Genomic DNA, 27,357 nt, shown 5'->3' on the forward strand with positions numbered 1-27,357 from the left:
GGGAGTTGTAGTTTTGCAACAGCTGGAGGTACCCTGGTTGGGAAACACTGCGGCAGAGGGAGAGCAGCATACAGGAAGACTGGCAGAAGCAGATTCCCGGCCAGGATTCATGTGACATCATGCCTGCCGGGACCCGCCTCCTTCCACCCCTCAGAAAGACAGTGCTCCTGAGCTAATGAAGAGGGATAAAAAAAGGTAATTCCACTGCGTTTTAAACCTCAATAAACACAGGGATAGGCATAGTTAGAGTAAGGGACAGATGGGGAGGGGGATCAGGGAAAGTTTAGTTGATGACAGGTACTCTTTAATGACTCAGGACGTACCGGTACATCGTGAGTCCTCTCCCTTTCCATAATGTGAGGCAAACCGTGGCTAATAGCTATTAACCCTTTAGACTGGCACTATTGATCGCCGCGTCTAAAGTGAAAGTAAACTACATTAAAAAAAAAAAAGGGAAAATGTGTGCAGCTCACAAATCAAAAATCTGAGGATATGGTTGGTTATATGCTGAAACCCCAACGGCCGGGAATAAAATAATATAAAAAGAATATATAACCAATCCTTCTAGGATTTTACCCCAAAGGGTACACAATGAATTCCAAATTAATATAGAGATGCTTCAATTAATAAAAATTTTATTAAACATATTTAAAACAATTGTGTAAAATTACTCTAATCCTGGCACAGATATATTAAAGGTGAATACTCCACTGGGCTCTAGTGGTATTAATCGCCTAAATGTAAAAATGGAAGACTTTATATTCTGGCAACCATAAAATATATAATATATAGTACTGGAAATTCCAGTCTGGAAAAAATATTGTTTCCTTCTTTGATGCAGCTGATACAATAAGTCTTTGCAGTAAATGTATGAGCAGATGATATAATAGATAGTGTATCCACTAAATGGTTACTTGTTTCAGTCTTTTTAGCTGGGAATCCTGTGCTAGCATTTCTCCTGCGGTGTATATAGTAGTATATAGCAGTGTATACGGATACTGGAAGCCTGTGCTAGCATTTCTCCTGTGGTGTATATAGTAGTATGTAGCAGTGTATACAGATACTGGAAGTCTGTGCTAGCATTTCTCCTGCGGTGTATATAGTAGTATATTGCAGTGTATACAGATACTGGAAGCCTGTGCTAGCATTTCTCCTGCGGTATATATAGTAGTATATAGCAGTGTATACAGATACTGGAAACCTGTGCTAGCATTTCTCCTGCGGTGTATATAGTAGTATATAGCAGTGTATACGGATACTGGAAGCCTGTGCTAGCATTTCTCCTGCGGTGTATATAGTAGTATATAGCAGTGTATACGGATACTGGAAGCCTGTGCTAGCATTTCTCCTGCGGTGTATATAGTAGTATATAGCAGTGTATACGGATACTGGAAGCCTGTGCTAGCATTTCTCCTGCGGTGTAAATAATACTATATAGCAGTGTATACTGGAAGCCTGTGCTAGCATTTCTCCTGCGGTGTATATAGTAGTATATAGCAGTGTATACAGATACTGAATCCTGTGCTAGCATTTCTCCTGCGGTGTATGTAGTAGTATATAGCAGTGTATACGGATACTGGAAGCCTGTGCTAGCATTTCTCCTGCGGTGTATATAGTAGTATATAGCAGTGTATACGGATACTGGAAGCCTGTGCTAGCATTTCTCCTGCGGTGTATATAGTAGTATATAGCAGTGTATACGGATACTGGAAGCCTGTGCTAGCATTTCTCCTGCGGTGTATATAGTAGTATATAGCAGTGTATACAGATACTGAATCCTGTGCTAGCATTTCTCCTGTGGTGTATAGTAATATATAGCAGTGTATACGGATACTGAAAGCCTGTGCTAGCATTTCTCCTGCGGTGTATATAGTAGTATATAGCAGTATATACAGATACTGGAAGCCTGTGCTAGCATTTCTCCTGCGGTGTATATAGTAGTATATAGCAGTATATACGGATACTGGAAGCCTGTGCTAGCATTTCTCCTGCGGTGTATATAGTAGTATATAGCAGTATATAGAGAAGAGGGTTACATTGACAATCCAACACAATGGGCAGCACATTGAACACATTTTATAAGTAGTCAGAAACTTGTAAATAACTCATGAAATAATAAAGTTACGTTAAAACCAAACACATCATTGTTTTTCTTGTGAAATTCCAATAAGTTTGATGTGTCACATGACCCTCTCCCTATTGAAAAAACAAAAGTTGGATTCAAAATGGCCGACTTCAAAATGGCCGCCATGGTCACCACCCATCTTGAAAAGTTTCCCCCCTCACATATACTAATGTGCCACAAACATTCCCATTTTATTAAGGTGTATCCATAGAAATGCCCCCCCCCCCCCCCCTGTTTATTCTGTACGGCTGTAACTATAATTGGTAATTATTATGCATTTCAGGCCCTAATGTTTTTAATAACACGTTATGTGAATATCATGCACTTTATTATGTACGGTGGTACTCGTAAATTCACATGTATTTTGCACAGATGTATATTCATTCTTATTTTTTACATTATTGTTTGATTATTGTTATTGATTGCACTGGGTAGAAATAGACCCTGGTTTGATGTATCACCATGCTTGAAAAAGGCTTCATTGAGGAGCTGAAACGTTTCTATTTTTGTTTGAAATGAGCAAATAAATTCACTATTTTGGGATTTTTGGAGTGCTGCGCCATTGCTATTGTATTAACCAGGACTGTGATTGAGTTGGGGCGCTGGCACCGGAAAACCAAGTGTTGAAGTGTTGCTGCATTGTTTTTAAGAAACTATATATATTTATACCGTATATACTCGAAAACGTGCTGAAAACGCCCCCTCAGCTTATACTCGAGTGAACTCTCCGCCTGTCAATCCCTTCTCAGTGGTCTACAACCTGAGGACCTCCAGATGTTGCAAAACTACAACAGCCATGCTGGGGCATGCTGGGAGTTGTAGTTTTGAAACATCTGGAGGTCCGCAGGTTGAAGACCACTGCGGCCTTCGTCATCATCCAGACCCCCCTTTAGTTTTCTACTGACCTCCCCTCGGTGGGAAGGAAGGGTGAGCTGGTCCGGGCCATCTATGCTGCAGGGACCGTCCGGTAGGGAGGGTAAGTCGTTCCGGGCTGTCCATTTTCACTGTGAGGCCCTCTTCTCCGCTCCGGGCCGGCCCCGGACTAGTGACGTTGCCTTGACGATGACGCACAGGGACATTCATGCTCAGGTACGTCTGCTGCGCACGGACGTCCCTGTGCGTCGTCATCAAGGCAACGTCACTATGCTGGGGCCGGCCCCGAGCGGAGAAGAGGGCCTCCCAGTGAAAATGGACAGCCCGTAACGACTTACCCTCCCACCGGACAGTCCCTGCAGCATAGATGGCCCGGACCAGCTCACCCTTCCTTCCCTCCGAGGGGAGGTCAGTAGAAAACTAAAGGGGGGTCTGGATGATGACGAAGGCCGCAGTGGTCTTCAACCTGTGGACCTCCAGATGTTTCAAAGCTACAACTCCCAGCATGCCATGTCCGGGCATGCTGTGAGTTGTAGTTTTGCAACATCTGGAGGTCCGCAGGTTGAAGACCACTGATGAAGGGATTGACAGGCGGTGATGATTAAGGGGGGGATGATGACGGGGGGGATGATGATGGGGGTCTGGATGATGACAGGGGGGATGATGACAGGGGTGATGATGATGGGGTCTGGATGATGACAGGGGGGATGATGACAGGGGAGATGATGACAGGGGGGATGATGACAGGGGGGATGATGACAGGGGGGATGATGACAGGGGGAATGATGACAGGGGGGATGATGACGGGGGGGATGATGATGGGGTCTGGATGATGACAGGGGGGATGATGACAGGGGAGATGATGACAGGGGGGATGATGACAGGGGGGATGATGACGGGGGGGATGATGATGGGGGTCTGGATGATGACAGGGGGGATGATGACAGGGGTGATGATGATGGGGTCTGGATGATGACTGGGGGGATGATGACAGGGGAGATGATGACAAGGGGGATGATGACAGGGGGGATGATGACAGGGGGGATGATGACAGGGGGGATGATGACAGGGGGGATGATGACGGGGGTGATGATGACGGGGGTCTGGATGATGACGGGGGTGATGATGACGGGGGTCTGGATGATGACGGGGGTTTGATGACAGGGTGATGATGACGGGGTGTTAATGATGGGGGTCTGGATGATGACAGGGGGGGGATAATGACATGGGGGGATGATGTATTTCCCACCCTAGGCTTATAGTCGAGTCAATAACTTTTCCTGGGTTTTTGTGGTGAAATTAGGTGCCTCGGCTTATATTCAGGTTGGCTTATACTCGAATATAAATAAATATATATATATATATATATATATATATATACAGCAACCTCACTTGAGGCTTTATTGTGTGTATGCCATTTTATAGCATTTAGTGCTGTGATACCCTATATATACATCCTGTGACTTCCATGTTTGTCGCTTTGGCTTACGGCCTATTAATATAAACCTCTATTGACTGCTAACGGGCTGGGCCGGTGATATCACTATATTGATGCTGTATTTCTCTTGCTGTTACAATTTTTAAACTGAATGTTATTGTCTTTTTTTATGTGTTCAATAAACTTGGTGTTATATAGACACAATATATGTTTACAAGTGACTCCGATTCTTCTCTTTTTTGGTTGTTTGCTTATAGAATCCATAGATCAGGGTTCTGAAGGCAGAATTGTCCGGTTTTCTGTCAGGCCCGATTATAATGTTGACGTCACCTTTTTGCCCTTTGTTCAAAGATAGACGGATACTGAAACTTGTCTACAAGGAGCGTAAAAACAATGGAAGCCCTAGACCAGATGTCTGTAAATCAGATATAAGATCACTTACAAACAAGACGCTATTGTTTAAACTGCTCCCGGGGTGTATTCTAATGAGTTATTTCAAGTGTATGTTCAACCTAATCCAACACCGATACAATGGACTGTAAGCTTCCAATGGCAAAACAAGTCTACCAGGGAATTTATAAAGTGTCTTCCCCCAAAACTCCCAGTGGAATGTATGAACTCCGCAAAAAGGTGAAATGAAGCTTTTATACTATGATATTAATATGATTAACACGATTGTTGTCTATATACAACTGATAGATGCATAGAAGATAGATTCAAAGATAAAATACCCGCACTCACCATTAGGTTAGCGACAGCCAGCTCCTAGGGATTAATGATGGTTAGACCAACGGAACGGGGACCATGCTGTAACGGGCGCTCACCTGAGCGCCCGTTACAGCATGGTCCCCGTTCCGTTGGTCTAACCATCATTAATTCCTAGGAGCTGGCTGTCGCTAACCTAATGGTGAGTGCGGGTATTTTATCTTTGAATCTATCTTCTATGCACATTGATTTTTCCTATGTTCGGATCTTCCCAGCACCACCATAGCTGAAGGCCTTTTCGGACCCGCCTCCGTGTGAGCTGTTCGGTTGAAGTTTAACCCTATCAGTTCTGTAGTAATCGCAAGTAGTGCTATTCCTTTCTTTCTTACTCCATTATACAACTGATAGATAGTTATGGCACTGATGTATACAGATAGGCAGTTAAATGTCGGATTCAATAGTCTAAATAATGTTTGGGATGAACCGTCAAGGGAATTTTCTTTAAATGGGAAAGATACATTTTTGTATATTCAAGTGTCTAATGCGATTAGAATGGAAAAGAAAAAAAAAACGGTTATTAAAGGGGTATTCCGGGCAAAAATATTTTATCCCCTATCCAAAGGATAGGGGATAAGGTGTCTGATGGTGGGGGGGCCCGCTACTGAGACCCCCGCGATCTCCCTGCAGCACCCGCATTCTATGTGGGTGCTGAATCTCCAGTTTCGGAAACCTCCAGGCCGTCACCCCCCCTCCCATAGACATGAATGGAGGGGGCATGGCGTGACATCACATCCCCAGTCCCAGAAACCTGGACGTTTCCGAAACTGGAGATTCAGCACCCGCATAGAATGTGGGTGCTTCATGGAGATCGCGGGGGGTCTGTGCAGCAGGCCCCCCGTGATCAGACACCTTAAAATATTTTTGCCCAGAATACCCCTTTAAGTGAATCACAAGAAGTTATGGAGGGGATAATGGGTTATAAGAAGGAAAGTAAACTATATAGATTGATCATTAGTAAGAGAAATATGTTACAAGAGCCGGAATTTAAAAAGTGCTGGAAGAGGAATATAGGGGAAATTCACGAAGAGGAGTGGAGAGAAATATTCAGAAGTATTAGAGAGTCGTCTGTAAATATTAATTACAGGATTTCACAATTCAAGATAGTTTACCTTATATATTACCGTATTTTTGGCCCTATAGGACGCACCGGCATATAAGATGCACCCAATTTATAGGTGCAAAATCTAAAAAAATAAAGATTCTAAACCCAACAGTGGTTTTCAACCTGCGGACCTCCAGATGTTGCAAAACTACAACTCCCAGCATGTCCGGACAGCCGTTGGCTGTCCGGGCATGCTGGGAGTTGTAGTTTTGCAACATCTGGAGGTCCGCAGGTTGAAGACCACTGGTAAAAGAGGTAGCACTCACGTGTCCCCGCCGCTCCGGACCCGTCACCGCTCGTTACCGCTGCCCTGGATGTCGCTCCATCGCTGTCGCCGCGTCCTCGTGGTGTCCCCGACTCTCCGGACGTCTTCTTCCCCGGGATCCACGCTCTCCGTCACCGTCATCACGTCGCTACGCACGCCGCTCCTATTGGATGACAGGATGGCGTGCGCGACGACTTGATGACGTTGAAAGAGAGCGCCGGCCAAGCAGGGGATCCCGGCACGGTGCAGACACTGAGGAGGCAGTTAAGGTCCTGTAAGCTGTTCGGGACGCCGCGATTTCACCGCGGCGGTCCCGAACAGCCCAACTGAGCAGCCGGGTTAGTGTCACTTTCCCTTCAGACGCGGCGGTCAGCTTTCATCGCTGCGTCTGAAGGGTTAATACAGGGCATCACTGCGATCGGTGATGTCCTGTATTAGCCGCGGGTCCCGGCCGTTGATGGCCGCAGGGACCGCTGCGATGGGGTGTATTCGCCGTATAACATACACCAACTTCCCCCCCCCAGTTTTGGGGAAGAAAAAGTGCGTCTTATACGGCGTAAAATACGGTACTCCCCGGTCCTGTTGAATAAGATGGGGTGCAGAGAGAATTCCTGCTGCCCGAAATGTCAAATGATCAATGCTGAATTTACACATATGATATGGAATTGTGGTGAGGTTAGGAAATTTTGGGAGGAGGTTTCCAAAAATATTTAAGAAATGTGTGGAATAGAAGTTCAGTTTCAATTACGGTCCGCAGTTTTAGGACTTGATTTGACGGCTAAAATATAGAGAGCAGATTCTTAAACTATTGTGTTTGGAAAAAAATTATTATACTGAGACACTGGTTTACCCCTGAAAGATCCAAAGTAGAAGGGGGTGCCAGGCGGGGGAGGGGACCTAAGATATATATTTTTTACGATATATGATGTAAAATGATTTTGATTTAAGTGTATAATTGTTTTGGTGTAAAATAAAAGAAAATTTATTAAAAAAAAAATAATAATAATAATGTTTGGGATGTTTAGTCATATATTTGAATTGTCTAATTCCTGAATATTTTTATCTGAGGTTAAATGGACAAAGTATAATGGTAGATATAGCGAAACAATATATTTTATATAATTTCTTATGGCAGCATCCAATAAGATATTGGCCATGTAGATTGAACACACATGCGGATAAAACTTCTATTTTTGATTTTCCATTTTGATACATAATATTCCTATATTTCCAGTCATCTATTTGAGAAATGAATCTATGGAAATGATCTAATCTAATTGGACAGGGACATAAATAATTGTATAAATAATAATCATATAATATATATATATATATATATATATATATATATCCCAATTGTAGTAAATATAGCTAGTTGTAGAGTCCATTTTTTTTCCGTAGACTGCCCTCTGTGGTTAACCTAGGAATAACTAGGTCCCAATATACATAGCCACACCCACCGAATGACATCATGTTTGTTATGGGTGGAGAGATCAGATAAGAAATAAGATAAAATCCCATGTCCAAGGCAGAAGGAGATCTCAGGGAATCTCTCATCACAAGACACAGAGCTCATCCTAAGAAAACACCTTCCTAGGGTATCATTACATTGGAGGCTGAAAACCTACATATCCGGTAAGGTATAGATTTTATTATCTGAAATATTGATAAATTAACTGGCTTGAAATTTAGTCATGCCCTGCTTTATTGCGGAGGTGTAGTGTTAACCCCTTAAGGACTCAGGGTTTTTCAGTTTTTGCACTTTCGTTTCTTCCTCCTTACCTTTAAAAAATCATGACCCTTTCAATTTTGCACCTGAAATTCAATATTATACTATATACTCCCCAGGTGAGTAAGGGTACCTATGACCAATTACCAAACCCACGGGCCTAAGCCTGGGGTAAAAAAAAAAAACTAAAACTGTAATATTATAAAAGAGTGTTTATTAAAACTTAGGTATTGATGTTGGTAGTGAATATGTTTATTGCCAGCGGGTTTATACAGTGCTTCTGGACCTGCAGTGTCCACAGCTATTATCCAACATCAAAGCCTATGTTAAAAACAGTATGCGTGCCCCCTCTACATGTTTCGTGGCATCAGAAACGTCACGAGGAGGGAATGGGCCGTCATGTATGTGGCTCATTCTATAGAATCAATTGATATATAATGGGTCATTCTATAGAGTCAGTTGATAAATAATGGGTCATTCTATAGAGTCAGTTGATAAATAATGGGTCATTCTATAGAGTCAGTTGATAAATAATGGGTCATTCTATTGAGTCAGTTGATATATAATGGGTCATTCTATAGAGTCAGTTGATATATAATGGGTCATTCTATAGAGCCAGTTGATATATAATGGGTCATTCTATAGAGTCAGTTGATATATAATGGGTCATTCTATTGAGTCAGTTGATATTTAATGGGGTATTCTATAGAGTCAGTTGATAAATAATGGGTCATTCTATAGAGTCAGTTGATGTATAATGGGTCATTCTATAGAGTCGGTTGATAACAATGGGTCATTCTACAGAGTCAGTTGATAAATAAAGGGGCATTCTATAGAGTCAGTTGATAAATAATGGGTCATTCTATAGAGTCAGTTGATATATAATGGGTCATTCTATTGAGTCAGTTGATATATAATGGGGTATTCTATAGAGTTAGTTGATAAATAATGGGGCATTCTACAGAGTCAGTTGATAAATAATGGGGCATTCTATAGAGTCAGTTGATAAATAATGGGTCATTCTATAGAGTCAGTTGATAAATAATGGGTCATTCTATAGAGTCAGTTGATATATAATGGGGCATTCTACAGAGTCAGTTGATAAATAATGGGGCATTCTATAGAGTCAGTTGATAAATAATGGGTCATTCTATAGAGTCAGTTGATAAATAATGGGTCATTCTATAAAGTCAGTTGATAAATAATGGGTCATTCTATAAAGTCAGTTGATAAATAATGGGTCATTCTATAGAGTCAGTTGATGACAATGTGGTATTCTATACAGTCAGTTGATAAATAATGGGGCATTCTATAGAGTCAGTTGATAAAGAATGGGTCATTCTATAAAGTCAGTTGATAAATAATGGGTCATTCTATAAAGTCAGTTGATAAATAATGGGGCATTCTATAGAGTCAGTTGATATATAATGGGGCATTCTATAGAGTCAGTTGATAAATAATGGGTCATTCTATAGAGTCAGTTGATAAATAATGGGGCATTCTATAGAGTCAGTTGATAAATAATGGGGCATTCTATAGAGTCAGTTGATATATAATGGGTCATTCTATAAAGTCAGTTGATAAATAATGGGGCATTCTTTAGAGTTAGTTGATATATAATGGGGCATTCTATAGAGTCAGTTGATATATAATGGGTCATTCTATAGAGTTAGTTGATAAATAATGGGTCATTCTATAGAGTCAGTTGATAAATAATGGGGCATTCTATAGAGTCATTTGATAAATAATGGGTCATTCTATAAAGTCAGTTGATAAATAATGGGGCATTCTTTAGAGTTAGTTGATATATAATGGGGCATTCTATAGAGTCAGTTGATATATAATGGGGCATTCTATAGTGTTAGTTGATAAATAATGGGGCATTCTATAGAGTTAGTTGATAAATAATGGGTCATTCTATAGAGTCAGTTGATAAATAATGGTGCATTCTATAGAGTCAGTTGATATATAATGGGGCATTCTATAGAGTCAGTTGATAAATAATGGGGCATTCTATAGAGTCAGTTGATAATTAATGGGGCATTCTATAGAGTCAGTTGATAAATAATGGGTCATTCTATAGAGTCAGTTGATAAATAATGGGGCATTCTATAGAGTCATTTGATAAATAATGGGTCATTCTATAAAGTCAGTTGATAAATAATGGGTCATTCTATAAAGTCAGTTGATAAATAATGGGGCATTCTATAGAGTCAGTTGATATATAATGGGTCATTCAATAGAGTCAGTTGATATATAATGGGACATTCTATAGAGTCGGTTGATAACAATGGGTCATTCTACAGAGTCAGTTGATAAATAATGGGGCATTCTATAGAGTCAGTTGATAAATAATGGGTCATTCTATAGAGTCAGTTGATAAATAATGGGGCATTCTATAGAGTCATTTGATAAATAATGGGTCATTCTATAAAGTCAGTTGATAAATAATGGGGCATTCTATAGAGTCAGTTGATATATAATGGGTCATTCTATAGAGTCAGTTGATATATAATGGGTCATTCTATAGAGTCAGTTGATATATAATGGGTCATTCTATAGAGTCGGTTGATAACAATGGGTCATTCTATAGAGTCAGTTGATGAATAATGGGGCATTCTATAGAGTCAGTTGATATATAATGGGGCATTCTATAGAGTCAGTTGATATATAATGGGTCATTCTATAAAGTCAGTTGATAAATAATGGGTCATTCTATAAAGTCAGTTGATAAATAATGGGGCATTCTATAGAGTCAGTTGATATATAATGGGGCATTCTATAGAGTCAGTTGATAAATAATGGGTCATTCTATAGAGTCAGTTGATAAATAATGGGGCATTCTATAGAGTCAGTTGATAAATAATGGGGCATTCTATAGAGTCAGTTGATATATAATGGGTCATTCTATAAAGTCAGTTGATAAATAATGGGGCATTCTTTAGAGTTAGTTGATATATAATGGGGCATTCTATAGAGTCAGTTGATATATAATGGGTCATTCTATAGAGTTAGTTGATAAATAATGGGTCATTCTATAGAGTCAGTTGATAAATAATGGGGCATTCTATAGAGTCATTTGATAAATAATGGGTCATTCTATAAAGTCAGTTGATAAATAATGGGGCATTCTTTAGAGTTAGTTGATATATAATGGGGCATTCTATAGAGTCAGTTGATATATAATGGGGCATTCTATAGTGTTAGTTGATAAATAATGGGGCATTCTATAGAGTTAGTTGATAAATAATGGGTCATTCTATAGAGTCAGTTGATAAATAATGGTGCATTCTATAGAGTCAGTTGATATATAATGGGGCATTCTATAGAGTCAGTTGATAAATAATGGGGCATTCTATAGAGTCAGTTGATAATTAATGGGGCATTCTATAGAGTCAGTTGATAAATAATGGGTCATTCTATAGAGTCAGTTGATAAATAATGGGGCATTCTATAGAGTCATTTGATAAATAATGGGTCATTCTATAAAGTCAGTTGATAAATAATGGGGCATTCTATAGAGTCAGTTGATATATAATGGGTCATTCAATAGAGTCAGTTGATATATAATGGGTCATTCTATAGAGTCGGTTGATAACAATGGGTCATTCTACAGAGTCAGTTGATAAATAATGGGGCATTCTATAGAGTCAGTTGATAATTAATGGGGCATTCTATAGAGTCAGTTGATAAATAATGGGTCATTCTATAGAGTCAGTTGATAAATAATGGGGCATTCTATAGAGTCATTTGATAAATAATGGGTCATTCTATAAAGTCAGTTGATAAATAATGGGGCATTCTATAGAGTCAGTTGATATATAATGGGTCATTCTATAGAGTCGGTTGATAACAATGGGTCATTCTATAGAGTCAGTTGATGAATAATGGGGCATTCTATAGAGTCAGTTGATGAATAATGGGGCATTCTATAGAGTCAGTTGATATATAATGGGGCATTCTATAGAGTTAGTTGATAAATAATGGGGCATTCTACAGAGTCAGTTGATAAATAATGGGGCATTCTATAGAGTCAGTTGATAAATAAAGGGTCATTCTATAGAGTCAGTTGATAAATAATGGGTCATTCTACAGAGTCAGTTGATAAATAATGGGTCATTCTACAGAGTCAGTTGATAATTAATGGGGCATTCTATAGAGTCAGTTGATAAATAAAGGGTCATATTATGAATCTAAGATAACCCCAGGAAACGTGAATGAATTTTGGGTCAATATTTTTTTTAAATTTTTTTTGCAGAATTTATTTTGCACTGTAAAGGCAAATTACTATTGAAATTCCTCTATTAGAGAGGTAAACAGATGTGTAATAAGAATGTAATTTAGGAAATGTGTTGCTCCCTTCCCCGAGGCACAGAGTATTTTCTTACTGCTGAATTGTGCAAAGCAGAAAGTAAAAATTGTGAAACTAGAGTTATGTGAGGTCACGGATAGAGTACGACGTGTCCTATATGCCGAAAGAGAAAAAAGAACATAAAGATTCATTTTGTTTAATAAATCCCCCTAAATGTATTTCCATCTTGGCGGCTGTTTTATAGAACTATGCACAGACAGTGAGGGGGATAGAATCATTTAATTAATACAATATTTAAAATAGTAATGTTATTATTTTATAATGTTAGATTTTATAATGTTAGATTTTATAATGCATTTCAGCTATAAGTATTTATGTACTTATATCTTCTTTAAGAATTAAAATCATTTTTTATTGCGTTTTTTTTCCATATATTTATAATTTATTATTTTTTTAATTATAATTTTGATTATTGTCTTGTACATATTGTTCATAGAAAGCAGATTCCTGAGAATTAAAATATTTTTTTATTGTGTTTTTTTTTTCTATTTATAATTTAATATTTAAAAATTTTGATTATTGTCTTGTACATATTGTTCATAGAAAGTTAAGCCCCCCTTACTTGTCATTTCTAATTTAATGTTATTTTTTATTTTGTAATTATATATTCTTATTGTTTATGTGAAGGCTTAGAAAAATATCAATTTTATTACGATTTACTTAACATTTTATTCTGTATATAACACCATAATTCATTGAATGTGGATTTTGCAGGTAAAAACCAAACATGGCCATAGGGAGAAGTCTTTTCTTTCTGCAGCTCGGGATATTTGGTACGTGTAGTCCACCTTGTACATAACGTTCATAGCCCTAGGGCTGGTTACTGTCATTATGCTTGTAAATTAATTCAATGCTGAAGAAACCTTTTTTTTTCTTATAGTTTATCTGTCTATAGAAGCAGAAGCTCAAGATGCACGTCCAGAATTTCAAAAGAGTAAGATATATTAAAAAAACAAAAAAAAACTACTGGCAGGCTAACCATATATAACCGTATATAACCACCATATATAACCGTATATAACCACCATATATAACCGTATATAATTATCTCTTTGACTATATGCATGACTATATACGTGATTAGAACCTTTGACCACATACAGTGGTCCCTCAAGTTACAATATTAATTGGTTCCGGGACAACCATTGTATGTTGAAACCATTGTATGTTGAGACCAGAACTCTATGGAAACCTGGTAATTGGTTCTGAAGCCCCCAAAATGTCATCTGAAAATAGGAAAAAGTGAGGATTAAACAAAAATAAGTAGATAACTAATATAGATAAAGCAAATCCTTACATATAAAAGTAAGAAAGATCTGCTGGGAGCTGTAAATCTCTGTCTATGTCAGTGTTTCCCAACTAGGGTGCCTCCAGCTGTTGCAAAACTACAACTCCCAGCATGCCCGGACAGCCAAAGGCTGTCCGGGCATGCTGGGAGTTGTAGTTTTGCAACAGCTGGAGGCACCCTGAATGGGAAACACTGGTCTATGTAGAGGACAGGAGCTTCTTCAGGGTCCTATACAGTACACGCAATGTCCAAAAAATTTAAAATGGAGCCGCCCTCACCTGGTGTCCAAAGGATCAGGTGACCCTGCACAGGTAAAGAGTACAGAACATGTAATACCTCCCTGTACTGTAGGGGGTGCTACCAGACACCAGTCAGTGCATACACTTCAGTAATACAGGTAAAGAGTACAGAACATGTTATACCTCCCTGTACTGTAGGGGGCGCTACCAGACACCAGTCAGTGCATACACTTCAGTAATACAGGTAAAGAGTACAGAACATGTAATACCTCCCTGTACTGTAAGGGGCGCTACCAGACACCAGTCAGTGCATACACTTCAGTAATACAGGTAAAGAATAGTACAGAACATGTAATACCTCCCTGTACTGTAGGGGGCGCTACCAGACACCAGTCAGTACATGTACTTCAGTAATGCAGGTGTTATACCAGTGAATGCCCATTCTGATTGGTCGGTTCTCATGGCCATTGACACCTTTCACAGATCTGGATTGTCCGTAGCATTGTATGTTGATGCTGGTTTCAAGTTACAATGGTCCAGAAAAGACCATTGTATGTTGAAACTATTGTATGTTGAGGCCATTGTAAGTTGAGGGATCACTGTACATCACTATCCCTATATATATATATATATATATATATATATATATATATATATATATATAGGACCTATGACTATATAAATGACTAAACCAAAAAATACTGTAGAAATAAATATATCCATGGCTACTATGTGACTGGACTATAACCTATGGCTAACATATGATTATTAACAAGACCAATAAATGATTATAATTCCATGTTTATAACATATGACCATATACAACCATACCCTACACCTACATCCCTGCTATAAGACACAGATCCATATATATAGGACATAATGAATTAATTTATTATGTAATGAAATAACAATATTTGCGTATGGTTACGTACATGACTGTAAGCTTTGGTTACATAATAACTAATGTACATATATAACTTTATCCTATGATTACAGACATGACTCTGAGATATTATACTGTTTATAATTCACTGTTTTAGATTTTGGTTTCTTATGTACATAGTATCTGGGCACTGTGGGGGAGATTTATCAAAACCTGAGTAGAGGAAGAGTGGTGCCCATAGCAACCAATCAGATCGCTTCTTTCATTTTTCACAGGTCTATTTAAAAATGGAAAAAGCGATCTGATTGGTTGCTATGGGCAACTGCACCACTCTTCCTCTAGACAGGTTTTGATAAATCTCCCCCTATGTTTGTAGTACCAGGATTGTGTGTTAATGAGGATCAAAATTTCCAGGAGCAACATGGAGCTCCAATCACATTCAATGCCTTAAAGTGCCATCTAGTGGTAGAATGCCAGTTCAACTGCTTTATTTTATTTATTTATTATTATTATTATTATTTTTTTTTAACTGTGCAAAGCCATCATTATTGAACTGAAATAGTGTCTGGATTAGGGTGCATTCACACTACGATTCTTTCATACTATGACCAGATCCGGCTGTAAGAAATGAAAAGGCGTTCCCGTATCCCATCTGGCCCTCATCTCATTAATAGTCAGATAGTGACTCCGGTCGGCTCATTTTTGACCAGACTGAAAACCGTAGTATACCATGGTTTACAGTCCGGTCACAAAACCGGATACTGAGGGGTCAACTCATTCAAATGAAAGAGATGCGTGCCGGGTCTGGCGGGATCTGGCCGGGATACGGGAGCTCCCTGTTTTCACAACTTTTAGACGGATCCGGTCACTGTAAACACTATTGATCCACCACCGACCCCAGACTTGTCTCCTACATTTAGATCAGTGGTCTCAAACTGTGGCCCTCCAGATGGTGCAAAACTTCAACTCCCAGCATGCCCGGACAGCCGTTGGAGGGCCACAGTCTGAGACCACTGATTTAGACAAAGGACGACTAGGAATCTTTCTGTATAATTTGGGACTTTACTTCTAAAATGAGTAATAAAATGCATGACATTTTCTGAAAATATCTTATTTTATCTCACTATTATTGTTTGTATATTTGTGTCCTTATAGTTCAGTGCCTTGGTCAATACCAAATCCGTGGCATAAAGCGTACGTGCTACAACAATTGCGACAACCTCAACAGCACAACAGAAGCCTGTGTAAAGCCTTTATTCTATGGATGTAATTGTATGGACGGTTATGTCTTCCAGTCGGCAACCTCCAATGTCTGTGTTCCGGTGTCCAGTTGCAATGTCCTTTGCCCTCCAAACATGCATTTTGACCCCTGTATCACATCATACCGGAAAACCTGCGCCACTAGGAATCTACCATCAGTACTATTCAAACCCTGCCAGCCCCGATGTGTCTGTAATAATGGGTATATTCTGTCTAATGCTCCGGTCCCAGTATGTATAAAGATTATACAATGCTTGAGGATCACTCCAGTAGAATCACTTGATATCGCTTTAGTCTCAAAGGTCTGAGATTATATTTCTGGTCATCTCAATAGTCGGTGACTTTGATGTTCCTTTTGGCGTCAAAACTCACAAAATGAATAACTTTGCATAACTGGTTTCTTGGTGTGGTGGTGGTGGTGAGTAGGACATTATAACCATAGATAGTCCTGGAGGTCAATCATAGACATTGACATGGACATTGTAGTCTGAAAGGGGTACTTTGGTGGAAAACAATATATTTTCGTATCCAGAAAGTTAAACAGATTTGTAAATCACTTCTATTAAAAAAAATAATCCTTACAGTACTTATCTGCTGCTGTATGCTACACAGGAAGTTGTGTAGTTCTTTCCAGTCTGACCACAGTGCTCTCTGCTGACACCTCTGTCCATGTTATGAACTGTCCAGAGTTCAAGCAAATCCCCATAGCAAACCTCTCCTGCTTGGGACAGTTCCTCACACGGACAGAGTTGTCAGCTGAGAGCACTGTGGTCAGACTGGAAAGAACTACACAAATTCCTCTGGAGTATAGATAGATAGATAAATATGAGATAGATACATATGAGATTGAGAGATAGATAGATAGATAGATAGATAAAGTTCAACAAAAAGGACCGCACTCCCGGGGTGTCTGCAGGTGCAAGCTGGTCGGGCCCAGGTCAAGAGCTTTGCTACCTAGATAGATAGATAGATAGACAGACATTAGATAGATGGATAGATAGATAGACAGATATGTGATGTCTGTCAGTCTGGATTCTAGGAGCAGCCGTAGTCTTCAATAGAGTTGTCAGGCATGAAGGTTTAGAAACTAGTAATGTTTCAAGGCTATGTCCAGGATAACACAAAATGGCTATTTCCTGCCAAAGGTTGTGTGTGGTATTGACTACAATGGAACTGAATGGCATTACCACATACAGACTGTACACAGGAGTGGCGCTGTTTCTGGAATATAGCAGCAATGTTCTTCATGTTTTCATGTTTCCATCTGTAAATGTCATTCTGATCCTATTGTCAAAAATACTTGTATTGGGAGAAACCTATAAATCAGTCTGATAATAGGAGATGAAGGTCATTGTACGTCCATCACTGGATACGTCAGGATATTATAATACAAGATCCTTATAGACGAGCACTTTGTATGGACACTGAACTTGAGATCTTCATGCTCGTGTCTTGTTTTGTTCCAAAAATTGTTTCATTTTCTGATTATTTGTGGTTTTACTTTGTTTACTCAACTCTTTTGCTTTTGATGCCAACAAAATAAAAAATATATTGACCCTAAATGTTGAATTTTTTCCTTTCATTTGGGATTTCCACTATTGTGGATATTCCAGTAAAGACCATCATGGCCCATGGACAAATGTGGTGTAATGTTCATAGGTCTATTAGGGAGTTACAATAAGCCGCCCTATTAAGGACTTTCATCAGAATGTTAGGGGGGGGGGGGGGGGGGTGGTCCATCACATGACCAGATCAGGTTTGCATCTAATCATTTAGACTCTTTCAAGAAAATTACCTGAATATAATGTGGCACAGTAATCTTTTTGCAGTGGTCGGGTATTTGTCAATTACCACCTAAATTGTCAAAACATTTTTGCACAAGCACTCACATTTTTGCACATCCTCAAGCCAGCCCAGGCCACATTTGTCTTCATCTAAGCTATTTTGCCATTCACGAAGAACATTTACCTCCTTGATAAATAGGGGGGAGAACACATGACGCACTCACAGGAAAACAGGGGTAAAAACAACTTAATTGACACTGACACATTCCCCCAATATTCCCTGAACACATCTCCCCGACAAACCTACAAACCTGCTCCACTAGGAAGCAAACACCGAAACTCACAAAATGAACAACTTTTCATAATTGGTTTCTTGGTGGTGAGTAGGACAATAAACCATAGATAGCCTTAAGGTTACAGCATGTGACATTGACCTTTATTTGTCTTACTTAGTTCACATAAAAAAGTGTAGGCTCCAAAATTTGAAGTGAAGGAGCGTGTGTTGTCTACCGGTAGATGGCACATGCTCCATTCGTTTCTATGGGAGCCCCGATGATGCTTCAGTACTTTACAGGGGTCTTTTCTATAGAAATGAATAGAGCACGCTACTCACTGAGAGGAAGGTCATATATAACTTCTTATTCCCTAACCTGTGGATAGATATAAGATAGATAGATAGATAGATAGATAGATAGATAGATAGATAGATAGATAGATAGATATGAGTTAGATATGAGATAGATAGATAGATATGAGATAGATAGATAATAAGATAGATAGATATGAGAGATAGATAGATAGATATGAGATAGATAGATAGATATGAGATAGATGGATAGATATGAGATAGATAGATAGATAGATATGAGTTAGATATGAGATAGATAGATAGATATGAGATAGATAGATAATAAGATAGATAGATATGAGAGATAGATAGATAGATATGAGATAGATAGATAGATATGAGATAGATGGATAGATATGAGATAGATAGATAGATAGATATGAGTTAGATATGAGATAGATAGATAGATATGAGATAGATAGATAATAAGATAGATAGATATGAGAGATAGATAGATAGATATGAGATAGATAGATAGATATGAGATAGATGGATAGATATGAGATAGATAGATAGATAGATAGATAGATAGATATGAGATAGATATGAGATTTGAGATATATAGATAGATATGAGATAGATAGATAGATGTATAGTTATGAGATAGATAGATATGAGATGGATATGAGATAGATAGATATATAGATATGAGATAGATAGATAGATAGATAGATACAAACAGGGATAAGTTAGCCAGCACTACTGATACCAAACTACTATATGGACCTGGCATACAGGTGCACGCTGCTGGGCTAAATATACAGCAACAGACTGCCAGCACAAAGATATAGATAAAACATGAAATGCTATACAGCTATAGTGCAAAATGGACGTCTCAGACAATGCCTGTTAAACTGATAGATAGATATGAGATAGATAGATAGATAGATAGATGTATAGTTATGAGATAGATAGATATGAGATGGATATGAGATAGATAGATATATAGATATGAGATAGATAGATAGATAGATACAAACAAGGATAAGTTAGCCAGCACTACTGATACCAAACTACTATATGGACCTGGCATACAGGTGCACGCTGCTGGGCTAAATATACAGCAACAGACTGCCAGCACAAAGATATAGATAAAACATGAAATGCTATACAGCTATAGTGCAAAATGGACATCTCAGACAATGCCTGTTAAACTGATAGATAGATATGAGATAGATAGATATGAGATAGATAGATAAATAGAGCAAAGAGATGTTGAGGCAGCACAACCAGGCAAGCTGACAATGAACAGTCCCGGTCGCAGACAGTACAAAGGTATCCAAGCAAAAAGGTTCAGCAGCACAGCAAAAAGTTGCAAACAATAGTGGTTTTAATTCCCAATGTTCAGATACAATGTTTCAGCAGTATCTCGCTACCTTTCTCAAGCATAATACAATGGGTATCAGTGTTCCAATATATCAGGTGAACAATAAAGTGCGTAATCAACATCAATTGATGCAAAAATACAAAAAATACACAAATATATCAATAGTGAAGTACAGAGTCTTACAAAAATATATAAAGTGCAACATCAATTTGCATACTGTTAAAAAAAATTCTATAATATCCATCAGTGCATAAACATAAAATGCAGTGCAGGTGTACGACGTGAACATAATTAAAAACAATAATAGGAGGACAGGCTTTCATGACTCACCAGTATATAGTATAGGCATGCCATAGTATTGTGTATCCACGGTGGATGCCGAAATCACATGATCCCGGCGTGCTCAGCAGCGGTGTCACGTGATCGGCGTCTCCACGCCAGTGATTTACATCATACGTATTAGTCCTGGCATCTGTACGAGGGCTGCGCATGCGCGGAAGATGTGCAAAGTCCCAGCGGCAATCGTACATAGGGGCAGGCATAATTGGCAATATATCTTGCATATATTCAATGGATATCGCATTAACACTATAGTAGTAGCAATTTAGATAAAGAAGCATGTAAGGGTGTGTATTAGAATAGTGAAAATTATAGAGTGTAAGTAAAATGAAATGTGTGTTATACAAAGTAGTGTTACTGTTGTCTAATAATATATACTAAATGTGTGCAAGTATAGATGATGACATACAGTAATGACAATATAACAAATAGTGATCCCATAGCGTAATTTATAATAAAACTATGTGAATAAGTATACTGAATAGATATCTAAAAAATACAGATGAAAAATATTAAAAATGTTTTTTTTTATATATATAATATATTGCGGAGATTATGTGAGTTCAATGTGAAAATAAAATACTAGTAGTTATATGAAATGTGATATATAAATCTATAATGGATAGCTAAGCATGCGTGTCCACCTACATGCACGTGCATGGAAAATTATTTCACACATGTAGGCACAGGTACGCTCACGCATACGCACACATTGGTGTCCCGCCTAAAGAAAAAGTGTCTCACCTAAAGAGAAAAATGTAGAAAAACAAATGTCATAAATATAGAGTGTTTAATATTTTTCAGCTCAAGGACATACATAATATGCAATCCATATTAAAGTACTAGCGAACTCTCGCATTCTTAAATAATATACCTGGTGAGTCATAACAACCATCTCCATGTTCATAACTATATCAAAATCTGTACAACAAAAGAAAACATATATATTAGATATAATAAGTATATAGTACGTTACAGGTATATATAGAAGAATAAAGAGAAATCTGATAACCAATGTCATCTGAGGTGACATTTAGGCATAATTAATAGCTGGTGTAACAAAAAAATCTACATTTAAACCTTGTGGACATAAGCTACCTAATTTGTAGATCCAATAGAGTTCTTTTTTCTTAAGGCAGTTTTCTCTGTCTCTGCCGCGGTTAGTCCTAGGGATATGGTCAATCAATGTATACCGTAGATCAAATTCCGTATGACCTGCCTCAATGAAGTGTTTCGACACCAGTAGATCCATATGAGCTTTCCGTATGGAGTACCTGTGTTGATTGAGGCGGGTACGGAAATCAAGAGTGGTCTCTCCCACATAAAGCAACTTACATGGACAAGTTAAAATGTAAATAACAAAATTGGATTTGCAAGTTAAGTAATATCGTAATTTATACTCTTTACCAACTCAACTCAATAGGGACTTATTAGGGTTATAGGTTGAACTTTATGGATTCTGGTCTTTTTTCAACCTTATGAACTATGTTACTATGTTACCAGTGCCAGGGTGACAGAAAACAGGACCTTTATTCATACGTGAACAATTCATGCATGATCTTCAGTGCTATTTTATTAGAAGCTGTATTATTAGTAGAGATGAAGCTAACTCGTGAAGGTTTAGTTTTTCTATTGGATTGATGAATGAGGGTATTGCGTTCAAGAGAAAGAGCTTTCTGTTCGCTCTGGTGTAGTAATTCAAGTGGATAACCTCTTCTGGAAAAATTAAATGACATATTCTGTAAAGCCGGTTTTATCCTTTCCTCTATGCCAACTACGCGATGCACTCTAGTCATTTGGCTAGAAGGAAGGGACCAGATTATAGACCACGGATGATGACTATCAAATCTTAAAACTGAATTACAATCGGTTGGTTTAGTATAAAGATTCGTGACCAAACATTCGCCATCTATGTACACCAACGTATTTATAAAACGTATAGATGAAGTGGAAAATGACAAAGTAAATTTGATATGTTTATGAAGATCATTCAGATATGCAGAAAAATCAACTAGTTGTGATTCAGAGCCAATCCAAATGAGGAAGATGTCGTCAATGTAGAGCCACCACCCCAGCACGTGGCTGAAGTGGTGGCACCCATAGACCGACATCTCTTCCAGGACTACCATGAACACGTTGACATAAGTTGGTGCCACAATCGTACGCATGGCGGTCCCTGTCAACTGTAAATAAAATTTGTCATTAAATGAAAAATAATTACAAGTACCTATGATATTCAGTAACATAAGTATTAGTGTGCATTTTTCTGGCGAAAAGTCGGGTGAAATGGCTCTCTTTACAGACTCCAATCCTGCAACATGCGGAATGGAGGTGTACAAAGATGTCACATCTAGTGTAGCAAGAATTATATTAGATGGAATAACAACAGTCTCTATTTTCTTTAGAAAATCATCTGTGTTGCCAATGAAAGAGCAGGTTTTTTCCCTATAAGGTCTTAAAATTTGATCCAGAAAAATGTAAATACAGCTCATTATGGACCCCCTCATGGAGACAATTTGTTGTCCTGGAGGGTTGTACAGAGGAATGTATTTTGGGTAATACATACAAAAATGGGGTAGTGGGATGCGACACAGTCAGATAATCAAGTAGATGTTTATCATTCAATCCATTATCAAAAGCAGATTTTAAACATACAGAATTTTTTTTTAGCAATATCATGTCTAAGGTCACCTTTAAGTCCAAGATACGTACAACCATTATTGAGCTGTCGGTTAACTTCAAAGAGATGCTTTGATCGGTCCATGACCACAACTGTTCTGCCTTTGTCGGCGGGCTTGATGATCAAGTTGTGGTCATGGACTAATTGATTCAGTGGTGCTATACTCTGCTTTTTAGTCAGGTTAGACACATAAGATGTTGGTTCACTCATTTTGATCCTCCTGTGTTGGGGTTTCCAGGTGCGGAATCCCTGTGATCAGACATCTTATCCCCTATCCTTTAGATGGGTGGAGTACCCATTTAAGTTTTTTTTCACCTCAATGAATGTTCTATTAGGAAAAAAGTCATGAAACAAACAAACAATAATAATAATAATAATAATTGCTTTATTATTATACTTATACTTTTTACCCCATACCAGACAACCCATTTAAGTGATAGCATTTTGTCTTTTCTGCAACCACCACTAGGACCAGAAGTTAAAGTGGTACTCCTGTGGGAATTTTTTTTATTTAAATCAACTGGTGCCAGAAAATTAAACAGATTTTTAAAGTACTTCTATTAAAAAAATCTTAATCCTTCCAGTACTTTTTAGGGGCTCTATACTACAGAGGAAATGCTTTACTTTTTAGATTTCTCTGATGTCATGACCAAAGTGCTCTCTGCTGATCTCTGCTGTCCATTTTAGGAACTGTCCAGAGCAACATATGTTTGCTATGGGGATTTTCTCCTGCTCTGGACAGTTCCTAAAATGGACAGAGGTGTCAGCAGAGAGCACTGTGCTCGTGACATCAGAGAAATCTAAAAAGTAAAGCATTTCCTCTGTTGTATACAGCCCCTAAAAAGTACTGGAAGGATTAAGATTTTTTAATAGTAGCAATTTACAAATCTATTTACCTTTCTGGCACCAGTTGATTTAGAAAAAAAAAAGTTTTCCACGGGAGTACCCCTTTAAATGCCCTAACAAATACAGGATTTCAAACTAGTTTTAGAGAAATTTAACCGATAAAAAGAAAATTGTTATTGGACTGAATAATGTCCGATAAAGGGTTCAGTAATTTTAGTATGAATGGATTTCAGGTCAACCGTGTGACAAAATAGATTTTATGAAGTCATTATCTAAATGCCATAACTTGGGGACAAAGACTTGAATAGTTTTCAAAGCAAGAATGAAACGTCGGTCTGCGATGTCTGGGCGCAGCAAAATATCTCAGAATACTTTTCAATAAAAGGGATTTTCCCTAAACACCCTGCAGCTAAAGAACATTTAAATATTATAGATATTGTTTTCCTTCTCCCCACCCTTTTCATTCTTCTGGTCAGTATAAATAGATGATAGATCTAAACAGACGGATCAACCATCAAGAAACCGCAATAGGTATGTTCAATATCCATAGTTTTTTAATTAACTAGAAACATTGAAATGCGGTATCCTCTATGAAAGATAAACAGATCCTTTAAACATAATGGGAGGAATTTACTAAGACTGGTGTCTAATGTATTGGTCTTACGTTTAGTCTTAGGTATAAAAGTGCAGGATGTAATACATTTGTTTGGTAACTAGATTTTATTTTGCACCATTTTAATAAATCCCCCTAAATGTATTTCCATCTTGGCGGCTGTTTTATAGAACTATGCACAGACAGTGAGGGGATAGAATCATTTAATTAACACAATATTTAAAATGATAATGTTATTATTTTATAATATTAGATTTTATAATGATAGATTTTATAATGCATTTCAGCTATAATTATTTATGTACTTATATATTCTTTTTTTAAATAGCAGATTCCTAAGAATTAAAATATTTTTTTATTGCGTTTTTTTTTCTATTTATAATTTAATATTTGAAAATTTTTATTATTGTCTTGTACATATTGTTCATAGAAAGTTAAGCCCCCCTTACTTGTCATTTCTAATTTAATGTTATTTTTTATTTTGTAATGATATATTCTTATTGTTTATGTGAAGGCTTAGAAAAATATCAACTTTATTACGATTTACTTTACATTTTATTTTGTATATAACACCATAATTCATTGAATGGGGATTTTGCAGATAAAAACCAAACATGGCCATAGGGAGAAGTCTTTTCTTTCTGCTGCTCGGGATATTTGGTACGTGTAGTCCACCTTGTACATAACGTTCATAGCCCTAGGGCTGGTTACTGTCATTATGCTTGTAAATTAATTCAATGCTGAAGAAACTTTTTTTTTTGTTTTTTTTTCTTATAGTTTATCTGTTTACAGAAGCCGAAGCTCAAGATGCACTTCCAACACTTCCACTTCTTCCAAAGCGTAAGTTATATTTTAAAAAAAACAAAAACTACTGCAGGCCAACCATATATAACCATCATTATTTCTTTGACTATATACGTGATTAGAACCTTTGACCACATACATCACTATCCCTATGACTATATATATATATATATATATGTATAAATAGGACCTATGACTATATACATGAAAAAACCTAAAAATTCTGTAGAAATAAATATACCCATGGCTACTATGTGACGGGACTATAACCTATGGCTAACATATGATTATTCAAGACCAATAAATGATTATAATTCCATGTTTATAACATATGACCATATACAACCATACCCTACACCTACATCCCTGCTATAAGACACAGATCCATATATATATAGTACATAATGAATTTATTTATTATAAAATGAAATAACAATATTTGCGTATGTGTTACGCCGAGCGCTCCGGGTCCCCGCTCCTCCCCGGAGCGCTCGCCACATCCTCGCTACTACAGCGCCCCGGTCAGATCCACTGACCGGGTGCGCTGCGATACCGCCTCCAGCCGGGATGCGATTCGCGATGCGGGTGGCGCCCGCTCGCGATGCGCACCCCGGCTCCCGTACCTGACTCGCTCTCCGTCGGTCCTGTCCCGGCGCGCGCGGCCCCGCTCCCTAGGGCGCGCGCGCGCCGGGTCTCTGCGATTTAAAGGGCCACTGCGCCGCTGATTGGCGCAGTGGTTCTAATTAGTGTCTTCACCTGTGCACTCCCTATGTATACCTCACTTCCCCTGCACTCCCTCGCCGGATCTTGTTGCCCTTGTGCCTTGTGAAAGCGTTCCCTTGTGTGTTCCTAGCCTGTGTTCCAGACCTCCTGCCGTTGCCCCTGACTACGATCCTTGCTGCCTGCCCCGACCTTCTGCTACGTCCGACCTTGCCTTTGTCTACTCCCTTGTACCGCGCCTATCTTCAGCAGTCAGAGAGGTTGAGCCGTTGCTAGTGGATACGACCTGGTTACTACCGCCGCAGCAAGACCATCCCGCTTTGCGGCGGGCTCTGGTGAACACCAGTAGTAACTTAGAACCGGTCCACTAGCACGGTCCACGCCAATCCCTCTCTGGCACAGAGGATCCACCTTCTGCCTGCCGATCCGTGACAGTATGGTTACGTACATGACTGTAAGCTTTGGTTACATATTTACTCATGTACATATATAACTTTATCCTATGATTACAGACATGACTCTGAGATACATGATTTGTACCATATATTGTAGCAGATATTGTACTGTTTATAATTCACTGTTTTAGATTTTGGTTTCTTATGTACATAGTATTTGGGCCCAATGTTTGTAGTACAAGGATTGTGTGTTAATGAGGATCAAAATTTTCAGGAGCAACATGGAGCTCCAATCACATTCAATGCCTTAAAGTGCCATCTAGTGGTAGAATGCCAGTTCAACTGCTTTATGTTATTTATATATATTTTTTTAACTGTGCAAAGCCGTCATTATTGAACTGAAATAGTGTCTGGATTAGGGTGCATTCACACTACGATTCTTTCATATGGTGACCGGATCTGCAAACGTGCAAAAATAAAATTGGCCTGGTCCTTAAGGGGTTAATTTGGGACTTTACTTCTAGAATGGGTAATAAAACGCATGACATTTTCTGAAAATATCTTATTTTATCTCATTATTATTGTTTGTATATTTGTGTCCTTATAGCTCCCTGCTATGGTAAATACCAAATCTATCGCTTAAAGCGTACATGCTACAATAATTGCGACAACCTGAACAGCACAACAGAAGCCTGTGTAAAGCCTTACATCTATGGATGTGATTGTATGGACGGTTATGTCTTCCAGTCGGCAACCTCCAATGTCTGTGTTCCGGTGTCCAGTTGCAAAGTCCTTTGCCCTCCAAACATGCATTTTGACCCCTGTATCACATCATACCGGAAAACCTGCGCCACTATGAATCTACCATCAGTACTATTC

The 27,357-nt window shown here is 38.4% G+C and overlaps 1 protein-coding gene across 2 annotated transcripts; it reads left to right on the forward strand.

Annotated features, from left to right (window-relative positions):
* Nucleotides 1-3,303: 3,303 nt before the first annotated feature.
* Nucleotides 3,304-17,031, forward strand: LOC130294066 (alpha-tectorin-like). Of its 2 annotated transcripts, none has more exons than XM_056543462.1 (4): nucleotides 3,304-3,406; nucleotides 13,384-13,442; nucleotides 13,550-13,603; nucleotides 16,238-17,031. In XM_056543462.1, the coding sequence occupies exons 2-4, from the start codon at nucleotides 13,397-13,399 to the stop codon at nucleotides 16,648-16,650; spliced, it is 513 nt and encodes a 170-aa protein (XP_056399437.1). In that variant the 5' UTR covers nucleotides 3,304-3,406; nucleotides 13,384-13,396; the 3' UTR covers nucleotides 16,651-17,031. The 2 variants fall into 2 exon arrangements, with proteins under 2 accessions (XP_056399437.1, XP_056399438.1); XM_056543463.1 differs by lacking the exon at nucleotides 3,304-3,406 and adding an exon at nucleotides 8,073-8,203.
* Nucleotides 17,032-27,357: the final 10,326 nt, after the last annotated feature.

Source organism: Hyla sarda, chromosome 10 (assembly GCF_029499605.1).
Source record: "Hyla sarda isolate aHylSar1 chromosome 10, aHylSar1.hap1, whole genome shotgun sequence".
In the NCBI taxonomy this organism is placed as follows: domain Eukaryota; kingdom Metazoa; phylum Chordata; class Amphibia; order Anura; family Hylidae; genus Hyla; species Hyla sarda.